Raw genomic sequence first — 13,208 nt, forward strand, 5'->3', positions numbered from 1 at the left:
GGGCAGTAGTGAAGTGTCCTTGAAACAAATGCTACAAGAATTCGCCAAATATTTCGCAGAGTATTAGAATGAGATTTATGCATCATTCGAGTTTCTGGAAATCAAGCAAGAGAAAGGAGAGAAATTCGAGGACTTTTACTCAAGGCTACGATGTGCAATAGTAGATTGCAACTATGGGCAAGCACAAAATGGAATGCTCCAAGATAAAATAGTGCAAGGCCTCTCAGATGAAGCGTTACAAAAACGGCTAATACGAGAGACAAATAGAGCGAAAAAGACGCTGCAGAATATCAACAAAATCTCCACAGATGCTGTCAGAAGAAACAAACATCGCACTAATCCCGCACAGATAACCCAAGTAAAAGAGTGCAAGTGACGTGAGCCAACATGAGCCAAAGAAGTGCGACGTGAGCCAACATGAGCCAAAGAAGTGCGCCGCATTCAGAACGGTCTGCCGAAAGTGCGGTGGAAAACTGGGTGAAAATGTGTCGCGCCAAACCAAAACAGAGAGTGCACGCCGTTGAACATATGGAAGATAGCGACTCGGAGTTTATTTAGGGGAAGTAAAAACTGTTGAAGCGGTGGACTCAAATAAAGCATCAGTCTGGTACCAAAAGATCACTGTAAATTAAGAACGAAGTGAACTTAAAATTAGACACTGGAGCTCAAGTTAACTATACCCAAGGGTGTATTGTTAAAGAGGAGTGAGAAACCAATAATTAAGAAAAATAAACAATCAGTACTGGATTATAGCGACAACCAAGTACCAATACTACGTGGGTGCTACCTTACATGTAAAACTAAAAAATTGACAAAAACTGTCAAATTTCTGGTAACCACTCTGGAATCATCTCCTATTTTAGGTCTTCAGGCTTGCCAAGGTTTGGGTCTGATTGAAAGAGTGTTTTAAGTCAGGTAGGAGAAGAAACAAAATGAAGAGACACCAGAGCAAGTGATATGGGAATTTGCAGATGTGTTTACTGGTGTTGGAAACTAAATCGCATAGTAAAAATAAAAATAAAAGAAAGTATCACACCTCATGTTGCAGCACCATGTAAAGTGCCACTTGCTTTGCATGAAAAAGTAAAGTAGGAGCTAAACAGAATGGTTGAAACTGGCATCATAGCCAAAGTTGATGAGCCTGCAGAATGGATGAGCAACATGGTTGTGATAAATACGTCAAAGAAATTGAGAATTTGTCTAAATCCAAGGCAACTTAATGAGGCTATTCAAAGACCTCAACTATCCAATTCCTACAGTAGAAGCCCTTATGACAAAACTCCAAGGATGTACAATATTTACCATTTTGGATGCCAAGAATGGATTTTGGCAACTACTCCTTTATGGAATGGAACTAGGTAGATAACATGAGGGATTTCTTTGGCCCAAATCGATTAAAAGCGTTTTGAATCAGTATCTTCATGTTTTAGGGCCGAATTCAGGCTTAAAAAATTACAAATTAGCAATCCGTAAGAAAACGATTTCCAGATTGTAGGCACTTGTGCGAGTGATTTGCGATCTCACATTTTCTAATCGCTAATTCGTGGTTACGGATGGCGTTTATCAACTTTAACGCCTTTAAATTATAATTTGCTTACTTCAAAGTTTCTTAAGGGTATACAACATGTTAAACCCGTGTAACAAAAGGTTAAGTTAGATTCCGACCCATATTTCGTTTAACAATATTGCATACAGCGCCATTTTACCTGGTGGTGAGGTTTCGAATTTTCTTTTTTTCGCGGAAAATAAATTCCCATGACCTCCTTCACACTACCAAGCTTGATAACATTTGATCAAACAGTTTTCCTTTTATGACCATTTCAAAGTGGAACTTTAATTACAACCACCCTGTATATTATTAAATTTAATTTGAAGCTATGCGTTATATGTATACCATGCATAAGATTTTCGCTTTTATGGAAAAAATAAAGAATTGAAGCAAATACACTTAGGATAATGGACTAAAACTGAAAAAAATTTCTTCTCTCTCCAAAAATTAAATATTGAAAATTCAACCTTGAATTTATTGGATTATCGAAATATTCAATTTGACTTATCTTTTAAGTCCTAGTTCCGATAACAATTCCGTCAAAAATTTCGAATTACTGAAGGTGAAGTAAAAGGTTTAGTATATATTCACTGTATGTTAATAAAGTAATTAGAGTGTAATAAAAATAGATAATATAATTTACGCTGATGCAACTTTTTGTCTGAATGCACAACATGTAATGGAAAAGAGACCTGTTTTTGACATGCCTCTAAAAGTAGATGTCATATTCCTTTTGTCTCTTCAATGTCAAAAAACTTTCCTTTGAGAAGCAACTTTAGTTTTTGGGAAAGAATAAAATCACAAGAAGAATTTGAAGAACATGCAGGGCAATTGAGTACACATACTTATTTTCGGAACACATGTGGTTCTCAGATTGGTTACTGAATAATGAAAAGATGCATTGTCACGCAATACAAAACATTTGGAATACATTTTCTGAGTGAATAACGTAAGATTAAACGTCATCTGCTTAATTCACAGCCATTTACAAGTCAACTACTCGGGCAATTGCAAAATCATTTTGATACCTGAGCTTGTAAGACAAACCTAATATCACTGGATTTAAACAATTCTTTAATCTTTCGAGAACATTCCTTCTTTAGCTCATATTCCAAGAATATTAAGTGAATACAATTATTGCAAAAGAAATTAAATATTCATTTGCACTATGGCTTGGTAGTTTACTAACGAGTTAAAAAAAAAACTTAAATTCTGCTTTTTGTGTCTAAGAATACAATATTTTAAATATTTACAAATAAAATATTAAATTGGAGATTTAATTGGAGCTTTATCATTTGCCTAGCATTTGAAGATTGTTAAATAATAATTGTTTGTTGCAAAGTCTAACTCAGGCTGCATGGTTGGTTTTCGTAGTTTTCTGGGTTCTCTTTACAAAGGTCCTCTATGAAAGCATCTTAACCAAATAACTCCCATGTTCTTTCTTTCTATGTTCAAATAACCAACTAACCTAGTTTATGCGCAATATCCAAGTGAAGTTACCAGCAAAACCCGAATACTCATTAAAAATCATGTAGCTTGCCAATCGGGAGTAACATGAAAGATACGGCGTCAATAATTGAATTGCTGTTATGGTACACTGTTTCTAAACTTAGATGGTCATTCCTTAATTAAATATAATTGATTTGTAATGTCTACTAGAGCTGACAGTAAGAATTGAAGTGTGAATAAATAATATCTTGTGCAATCTTGATTAATATAAAATTAGAAATATTTGCATAGAAAAATATTTGCATTCAGATAGAAAGTTTTTTGAAATATTTGCAATTACTTTATAAGAAGGATTTATTACTAACCATAATAATTACTTATTATATTGCTGATGATTAGAATTCAGTTCTTGACAACTACATTCTAAATTAGAAATTTAAGAATATAATGAAAATACACTACGCAGAAAAATACATTTTAGGATAAAAAAATTAGTTGATTTTTTATGTTTAAAAACTTCTTAAATTCATTTAATAAACATCGTACCCTTGTTGGTAATTGAATCCAGAATGTTGGGTGTCGTTTATATAATTATTCTTACTTGTCCACAGAATCGGATGACTTATCGAGCCATTAAGTAGGTGCAGATCATTTCTACTTAACCATTGAACTTCCATTAATTCGGTCTCTAGAGGGTTGTATGCTTATATCATAATTTGACTTTTATAAGAATGATTATTCTAAATCTTATGTTTCTATAAAAATATACTGTGCTTTAAAAATATGGATGATAGTATCAGCCACTCTTTCAGCCACTTCATAAGCAACAGCTTGTTTAGAAATAAATTATGCAGTTAATGACATAAAATATTTTCATAAAATTAAAATAAACATCAAACGAAAGTTCTCAGTTTTAGACAATTCGATTTAAACGAAGTTAAAGTAAAGTAGCAGACAATAAAATACCAAAAATAAAAATTTACTCTTACAAATATCTTTTTTAAAAAGGAAGAAAGCAAGAATTTTTTTTAAAAGTTAAAAATTTGAAGAATATCATCTATGATTTAAAAAATAATAATTTTCACATAGTATTAATAGATATTTATTACGTATCATTGAGGGAAAAAATTTCATATAATTAATTTTATTTGAAATTTAAGGTTAAAAATAGCTGTGGCAATTCACTGTAACAAAAATCCATAAACCAAATTTGGCGTTATTATAGCTCAAAAAAAAAGATGCCAAATTTCAAAATGTGAAAATATGTAAATTCGTGTATATCTCAGAAAATTTTGAATAAAAAGTCTAATTTTTTGCAGGTATGCTTAGAAATACACCTACTTTAAGATGATGGTAAAAATTTTATAGGTTATAATTCAAAATTTTTTTCGAAAAATTTATAAAAATTATTTAAAAATAGAAATTTAAAAAATAAGACACAAAAAAATGGGTAAATTTTATTTGGAATGAACCTAAATTTTGAAATGTGAAAGGAAAAATCAAAAAGGTTTAATATAAAAGGAGATGTTAATAAATATTTGCTAAATTCAATTAACATTGAGGAGCTAAAATTTTGAGAGCTAATATTTTAAAAACTACTCGTACGATTTTTACAAAACTTGGCATTCTGGCATAATTTGAGGCGTAGAATCGAAATATGTAAAAAAAAATTGGTATGTTATTTGAGAAAAAGTCCGATTTTGTGTCAAATACCTATGTTAGAATAGTGCTATTTGAATTTGTCAATCGACCCAGTAGAACGAGAGAGATAGAACTGTCCCATTTCTTTTTTTTTTTTTTTTTTTTTTTTTTTTAGCAGTGTACTTAGCCTACAGGTTTAATAAGTAGCAGGTAGATTTTATATCAAATGGCATAGTTTTAAAACGAGAATTAAAATCATAATCAGCATGATTCATAACAGAAGACTGGCTGCTGCTTGCCTAGAGAAAGACCTGTTGATAAGAGCAAACCTGAAAGCCTGATGGTTGACAAGTTTTGAAAGTTAGTTGTGCTTTGTCTATCTGACGCAGTTAGTGTCATAACTTCAAGTAATATATTTTAAGGTTACAATAAGCCACTAATGGACCAGAGGTGATGAGTTGTTTTGTATTATTTTAAGTCTCACTAGATGCAAAGAATAAGTTTTACATTAATTTTTACATTTTTGTGCTGTATCTTGTGACCACAGTAAGAATTAATGAAAGGCAATAACTTGCTTTAATATGCCGAGATAACTTTTAAAAGTGAACAGTTACTTACAAATAATTAAATTAGGTAGTTAAATACCCTTAGTCATTATAGATTTAAGTGACCATCTTAAACAGTATTAGGATAATTACACATTAAAAGATACAAAACATTTGTTGTGGACAAAAATATTTTGTAGCAACAACACACAACAAATATTTTAATTTGAAGCCTTAACAGACATTTTGGCTTAATTTATATCAGTTTTCTTCTCTTTAAACATCTTTTCTAATAATTAGAAATATTTTTCAATACACAAACCAATGTTCCAACTATTTCTGCGTGCTTTATCTCCTAACTTGCCAATCTCTTAACAGTGTACCTAATGAGGTTTTACTTGATCTGGTAAAAGTTAAATAGTCCAAAACCTCTGACAGGCATGAAGCAAATTATCGCTATATCTAAAAATAAGTCACATAAAGGTTTAAATAAACCTCTTATTTAAAAATAACTTAGAACATACAGGGAGGTTCCTATGCTCACAAAAATCAGCTACAGCTTGTGGTGATGCTATCAAACAGGAACAGTCAAATTTAAATTAAAAACGTGGATTAGTAGTCAAGGACTACACAATTTAAGTTTAATCTAAGCTGTCTCAGTAACTCTACTATTGTAACAAATTCAAATGTTAGCAGCAATAATGCAAATATGAATAATTACAAGTTATCAGAGCTGGAACGAACTAGGGTAACATCCAAGTGGAAGGGAAAAACACTCTGTCTTACAATACAAAAACCTCAATTTAAAAATTAGCTGATTTGCATTATGGTAAGGAACCAGAAAGGGGAAGTTTTAGTATAGGCTAAAATTATAAACAACTAGTTAATTTGCATAATAATAACTGTACATATCTTTGAAGAATAATTTGTTTTTTCTTTATGTATTCAGTTCCCCCCCCCCAAAATACGTTTCCTCTTTACTTTAGAATTTTTGGAATTAATTAAAGATTTCTGTGTTTCTAAAAAACACAGAAATCTTTAATTAATGAACAATATGAAATGATACATAATAAGGGCTGGTTTCAAAGCTGATGAGCAGAATTTTTGGAATTCAGTGACACACTGAGCAAGAAAATCTAGAAATGGCAAAACATTTAGAATTTAGGTCAGTCACTGGGAGCAGAATTAAGGAGAGCCCTAGATAGTATAATTCAGGAAGGCACTAGGCGGAAGAATTTAGGATCCACAGAGAACAACCCTGGGTATGATCTAGCAACAACCCTGGGTATGATCCATTGAGACATATAAAGTGAGTCTTTTACATTATCAGCTTTCAATTTCTTTATTAATAGAAAAATTCTTTTTATAAATGCCTGCCCATGCAAAATAATTAGAAATATTTTTGATATTTTCTATACTTATGTCTAATGAAAAGTTGAGAAAATAGAGGAAGATAAACATGTTAAGAAAAAGACTTCTGTTATCAACATTCAAACATTATGTTTTCATTGTCTTTCCCAAAATTCCTCTCAAAATCTAAGAAATTCATCACAAACTTTCTGCAAAGAGCCCACCAGCAGCCGAGTGGTAAAAGCCGCTGAACAGTGGTAGTTCGTTCCAGGGTTCGAGTCCCGGTGAACGGGCTGGCTGCATGGGCGTTTTCGTGGTTTTCTCCATGTGTAACGTGGATACGAGCCAGTTTCCCTTAAAAAGACCTCCACTGGGCATCCCCCCTTTCCGTGTAGTGCCTAAGGGCGGAGCACGTAATAAATAATAAAAAAAAAACTTTCTGCAAAATACATCCATTATGTGTTAATAAAATGAAGACATTTTTAATTTTGTCACATTTTTCTGGAGCTTTCTAGAATTGTAGGTCTATAAATCTTGCCATCAAATCCTTCTAAACTTTCCAAGTTGCAATGTTTAAAACCCTAAAGAAATATTAGTCATACCAATTCTGGAACACACAAAAAAAAAGGCGAGAAATATTTTGAAAAAACAAATCAGTGGGAAAAAGTGTAAAATTAATTTTATAGAGGAAATTGATGCATATCCTGACAATTCTGAATATTCTGAGAATGTACATGGAAAAAATTCTTACCATGAAAAAATTGAAAGGAAGAAATTTTTAATTAATTACTTACTTTTTTAATTAGCTATTTTGCTTTTGCTATGAATTGTTTTGTAAACTATGCTTTATAGCATTTATTACCTCATTATTTTTCAGATTCAAAATACTGTATAAGTCACCAAAATGGAAAGTAATGTCACTTTATGACAGCAAAAAAAATAAAAATGTTTTATTTTAATGTTATTCCATAAATATAATTTCAATATATTACCATTATTTTAGTTAAATTTATCAATTATAATGTTTAAAAAAAATCTTAGAAAAATTCCCAGATCTCCGAATTAAAAATTTTCTACAGAAACTGATCTTAAAATTGGCACAATGTTAAGTTGCCAAATTTAGAGTCGTTTAATAAAAGAATTCACATCCCCAAAAGCAGAAAGTTGTTTAAGAGCTCTTCATTGGAAAAAATGAAATAATTTTGAAATGCTCATGTTTCAATCCTTGCTCAGGAACTCCAGTAACCCACCCCTTATAATAGAAAAGGGAACAAATTATAACTTCTTCAAAAGATAATTATATTTGTCAGTGAATCGTTAAAAATATTCCTCCAAAATGATAATTCCCACTCAAAATAGCAGTTGTCAAAACAAAACAAAAATTTCAGATGGTTGAAATTAAAAACCTTTGGCCGATTTTGGCTGAAATTAAGGACTTTTAAGAACCAAAAATTTATTCCAAAAAACTTAAGGACTTTTAAAGACTGTTAAGGACCATACGAACCCTGTATTAACGTTGCAGAACTTTCTTAAGAATTGTTAGCATTGTGCCCATTCCCATTATCCTTATATTTGTGATGAGTGAAGTTTAATAGGATGTGGCACTAATTATCACTTTAAATAAGTGGAAGTACAGTTCACTGTTTTTTGTGCACTAAATAAGCATTTACATGTTTCCTTATTGCATTGAATATTAACAGTGTTATAAATTTTGTATACATGTAAATAATTTTGGTGAAATTGTATGTAAAATACAGTACCTTTTGTACAATGTAGTCTGAAAAGCTTCAGAATGCCAAGCATCACTGGAACAATAGGGGTACAGGGTTAAATCAATTTAACATTGAGGTAAATGGTTAATGGGAAGCTGGTGATGGTTTTGGCAACTAATTTTTGTCACCAAATTTGGAGAGAAATTGCCAAAAGTCACCAAACTTGGCAACCATTTGAGGACATCTTGGTCTGATCCCTGTGTAACCGTAACCACAACCAGCCCTATATAACTGTAACTGTGTATGCCTTTCAGCAATTTCCAGAAACCAAAGCTACTGGAAATTTCTCTGGCAGACAGGGAAAACTATATATAATACCAGACAGAGCATGAGTTCAGATTAGCTCAAAGTATTGACAGTTAACAGAATTAAGTTAAGAATACTGAGAGATCACTGTGCAAGCCTTTCGCTTTTTGATGTGCTTTGCATTCATTTGTGTTCATGTTCTTAATATATCCTTTGTCAGAAAAGTTCCAGGACATTGTTTCTATTTCTGAGTTTGCAGTACTAAAAAAGGAACAAATGTTGCTTTTATGTTACCTGGTATGTATTCTTACTTGGCATGACCTTGGCCATGTTTCCACACAAACTTACTAAGTGGTAGGTCTGTGCTTAGCAAAACTGTTTGGATTGTTGACGCATTCATTAAGGTGACACAATGGATTGTGAGCAAAGAGTGAACATTAAGTTCTGCATTAAGCTCGAGAAAATCCCTAGTCAAATATGGAACATGATACAGTAAGCATATACTGCCGAGGAACTTTCAAGAAGTCGTTGTTTCGAGTGGCAGGAAAAAAAAGCTTCATCAAGATTATTACAAACATCCAATGGGTTGTGACAAATGAGCTTGCAAGCATCACAGTAGGAAGATTTCACTGCTTGCTTCCAAGACCTCCACAAATGTTGGCAGTTGTGTATAGAGAGCCAAGGGGATTACTTTGATAGCAGCTAGGATCATTACTTGGTAAATGCATTTTTCTATTTTTTATGACCTTTGCCCTGGAACTTTTCTGAAAAATGATGTATTTTGAAGTGGAAACTACTGATTGTGCTCTATCACACTGATAAAAGCTGTAAAAGTACAAGCATGAAAAGTTCTAGAACTAAGTTTTTCTTTTGGAAAATAAATTTCATCAGTTCTGCAAGCATTCAATCCATTACAAACCTGTATGTACAAAACAATTTTTGGTGTCAGAAGTCAGGTGACAAGACCGGCAGAGGAGCGACTAAAATAGTTGATGACAGCTTTTGCTGCACTCCAAGGAAAGTCTGTTAAAGCATAGATGAAAGTGGGCCAAATCCATCAAAAAAAGTGCAGGTGGGCCATAAAGGATCATCCAGTAGGTTGAAGAAGAACAGACGGCAGAATAAAGCAAGTCAAGAAGCAAGAACGAAAGAAGATTAAATCAAGTCAAGAAGAAATAAAATGAGAAATTACTGCCATAATAGAACACATATTCAAAGCTATGGAAGGCAGAATAGAAGCAGTTGAAAATAAAGTTGAAGTGTTCCTGCTGTCGAACAACAAATTGATGACAGAGATACTGCTGTCATCTAGGAAACTGACAGCTTGAAGAAACCCATAGTGGCATATGGAAATAATACTGACACCTTTAAATTCTTAGCTATGTTTTCTTAACTCTCTCCATATCACTCTCCACATACGATGGAAAGACCTCCTCGAAAATGTAGAAGATTCGGTTCTCTATAGTGGTAGATGCAAATGGATGGGGTTCTCAAACTAAGGTCTCCCGTCTCACTACTTTTCTCGAGAGCAAATCCAGACATATCTTTCAAACTCTGCCCAAAAACCAAAGGCTAAACTTCAAAGCTCCATCCATCACACTGGAGCTGTGCTTTAGTGAGAAGTGTGTAAAAGACAATGGCAATCTTCAGTTAAAATCTTGCCAACAAAGTCCCCCAGCAAGAACTCCAGCAGCCTGCCGCAGATGTTGAAAGGCTGTCTCATTTTGCGTTTTTAACTTTACAACAGAAACAAGGAAAATCCTGTCTCTGCAATACTTTATCAATAGCATCTGGGATCATGAGATACAGAAAGCCCTTCAAATGATAAATGTCAAGGATCTAAAAAGTATTTTCGTGTACACCATGAAATTCGAGGCAGTCCAGTAAACAATCTGCAGAAACTGACACCCAGTCACAGCTGCTCATATCCAGAAGGCAGTTGTTCAAATGACTGCTCGTCTAGACCATTTACCCAGGCAAGTAACTGCCTTAAGGTGAAATATGAATGGCAATTACAACGGGCTCTAAAGTGCTGGAATTGCAGTGTGAATGACATGTACAAATAAACTGCAAAATACTCCACATCATGGAAGAAAGAAGTTAATTAGTAGCCATCTTGCAGGGTGGAGTTTGCCAGATACTGAGAAGTTCCATTTTAAAGTACTTCAGATTTCCCTGCAATGAATGGTGGCAGTAATGGAGTTTTCAACATAGGACATATAAATGCAGTTCCTTGCAATATGAGCATTCATACAGGAGCTAATGTTAACCTCCATTTATGCAACAATTAATGTAATTGCAAAAACATATAAGCATATGGTAATCATTCATGTAATACTTTAATCTTATTCTCCAAATACAAAAAATAATAACTCTTTTGATATTATAAAAGTCAAGATTCACATTAAAGTTATTTCAGCCTGAAAATTGAATAAATTATTTAAGATTTATACTGTTTCACGACAGATTTGATAAAATTTCTTTTTGTTTACATTTACTAAAGAAAGTATGCCATCATATTATATAACAAAAATTTATCATGCAAAGTTGTATTATTAAAAGATGTGTTTGCTAAGAAGTGCTTAAGGAACATCAAATATCAAGAAAAATGAAAGAAAATTATTACACATTTCCAAAAAGCGACAGTTTTGAAATATTGTTAAAACTTACCATGATACATCTCGAAGAGATTTAGACACAGCTGCAGCATATATTGCAAGGTCACCATATAAATAAACAGCAATGCACACATAAAATATATTTACACCAGCTGAAAAAAATTACAAATCAAAATAAGAAAATTTGGGATGCTTGTGCTACTAAATTTTGAAAGAATTTTAAATTTCTCACAGACATATTATAATCACAGGATTCAACAACAGGCAAAACATAAAATACCATAGCATTCATTAAAAAAAAAAAAAGAAAAGAAAAGAAAAAAAAGAAAGGAAGACAGGGAGAAAAAGAAAGCCTATTACTTACTGCGGTTAAAAAATAACAGAGCCATTTTGCCCTAAAGTAAATAAATAAATAAATAAATACAATTAAATTTTCATACATGTAGACATAAACTATAAAATTTCTCAAATGCATACAGTAAAGCTTCAGTACATGAATTAAGTTCCATTCGTCAACCAAAATGTTCGCAAGTGAAACAATTTTCTCCCATAAGAATTAATGTAAAATGGATCATTTCATTCCTGGACCAAAGATGATTGCATATTTAAACTTAAGAACAGTTATTTATGTATAAGTTCATATCCAAAAATGAACAGAAATCAATAAATACAAAACAAACACAATATAAATCAGATATAATAAATATATCTGATTTATACAGTGTTTAACCCTTTCAGGATGTGCGTCCCATATACGCATTCCCTAAGAACGTCTCTTACAGCAGGGCGTCCAATCCACGCATCAGTAAAGATAGCAAGCATTCAGAGGACGGGTGATGCATATACGCATTTTAAGGTGGAACGTTTTTCTGAAGGCCACTAGATGGCATCCTGTGTCCATTACTTTTGAAATGAACACAGTTTTAGGTTCCTGACCATGAATTTGATATATTCTGCTTGACTTTGGTATGTTAGTCATCAGCTGTTCGAGGGTAGGGGGGCGGAGGGAAAGCGTAAACAGAGGTGGGCTCTTTAAATCGCTGCATGCTAATGAAAACATTCTCGTATCTGATTTATATCCAATTACTTTTTTTATTCTATTTTTTCCTCTACTATGTATGGTCTTTTAGGGTTACTGTGCGGAGTTTTTTACGTTTTGCATTGCCTTCAGATATATTTCCGTTCCTTCTTTTTTTATTTAGGAAAGCCTCACCTCCAGTCTATTATGGCGGGAAGGTGCTATTTATCAGAGGAAGAATACCTTTGTATGGTTAGTGAACCATTTACTAACGCAAATGAGAATACTGATTCATTTTCTAAAGAGTTAAAAAGTGATACTTTTTCTAAGAGTTACAAAATGATACTTCTCTGTGCTTCGAGATTTACCACACTCATTTTGATTTTAAATTTTGTTACTTCTTACTGTAAATAGTCTTTATTGTGTTCTTTTTATTAATTTAAACTTTATTGATGGATTTTATCAATTAAAACTTTGGAATAATTTGAATAGCGCTTCCGAAAATTATTTTAGAAGATAAGCAATTTTTTAAGTATATTTTCATGTAAAATAAAGAAAAAAGTGTTTTAAGGGCTAATTTTAACATATATAAGAGCTCACGTAATAATCTAAAATGATACCAAAAATTACGATGCTAGAAGCGAAACTTTTGTTTTTCTGATATTTGTTATAAAATTACGCTTAGCGATGCAAAATCTCCGTCCTGTTTGGTGACTGCCTTCGATTCTCTTCCGTCCCGGCGTCTTAAACAAAGGTGTGCCATCGCGAAAAGGTTAATAAATTTAATTTTGCTGTACTTGTGCAAAGAAGAGTGAATGGTATAAATAGAAAAGGATAAGGGAAATATTATTCTTCCAATGACAAATTCCCTTTCACAAAAACAAAGCATAACTATCTTTTATGACACATCATCTTTTATATTTACTTTGTCTTCAAGCACCACTTGACTCTGCTTCAGATACACAGGCACCTTTGCCCAAAAATTTTTGTGATATAAAGTTGCCTATGTTTTAAAATGTT

General features: G+C 32.5%; 1 protein-coding gene and 1 long non-coding RNA gene across 7 annotated transcripts in view; one reads left to right on the forward strand and one right to left on the reverse strand.

Moving 5' to 3' along the window:
- LOC146996866 (uncharacterized) overlaps nucleotides 1-13,208 on the forward strand; it is a 191,048-nt gene that overhangs the window by 168,711 nt on the left and 9,129 nt on the right. The window lies entirely within an intron of this gene.
- LOC118193571 (putative sodium-coupled neutral amino acid transporter 12) overlaps nucleotides 1-13,208 on the reverse strand; it is a 78,591-nt gene that overhangs the window by 30,433 nt on the left and 34,950 nt on the right. For all 5 annotated transcript variants that reach the window (XM_085819009.1, XM_085819008.1, XM_085819007.1 and 2 more), the window contains exons 7-8: nucleotides 11,535-11,565; nucleotides 11,223-11,322 (exon numbers count right to left, since the gene is read on the reverse strand). In XM_085819009.1, the coding sequence (XP_085675135.1) occupies nucleotides 11,223-11,322; nucleotides 11,535-11,565 (131 nt within the window). The remainder of the gene's footprint in view (nucleotides 1-11,222; nucleotides 11,323-11,534; nucleotides 11,566-13,208) is intronic.

The sequence above is a fragment of the Stegodyphus dumicola genome, chromosome 6, assembly GCF_044657685.1.
Source record: "Stegodyphus dumicola isolate Sdum_Otavi_A_Nest chromosome 6, ASM4465768v1".
Taxonomy (NCBI): Eukaryota; Metazoa; Arthropoda; class Arachnida; order Araneae; family Eresidae; genus Stegodyphus; species Stegodyphus dumicola.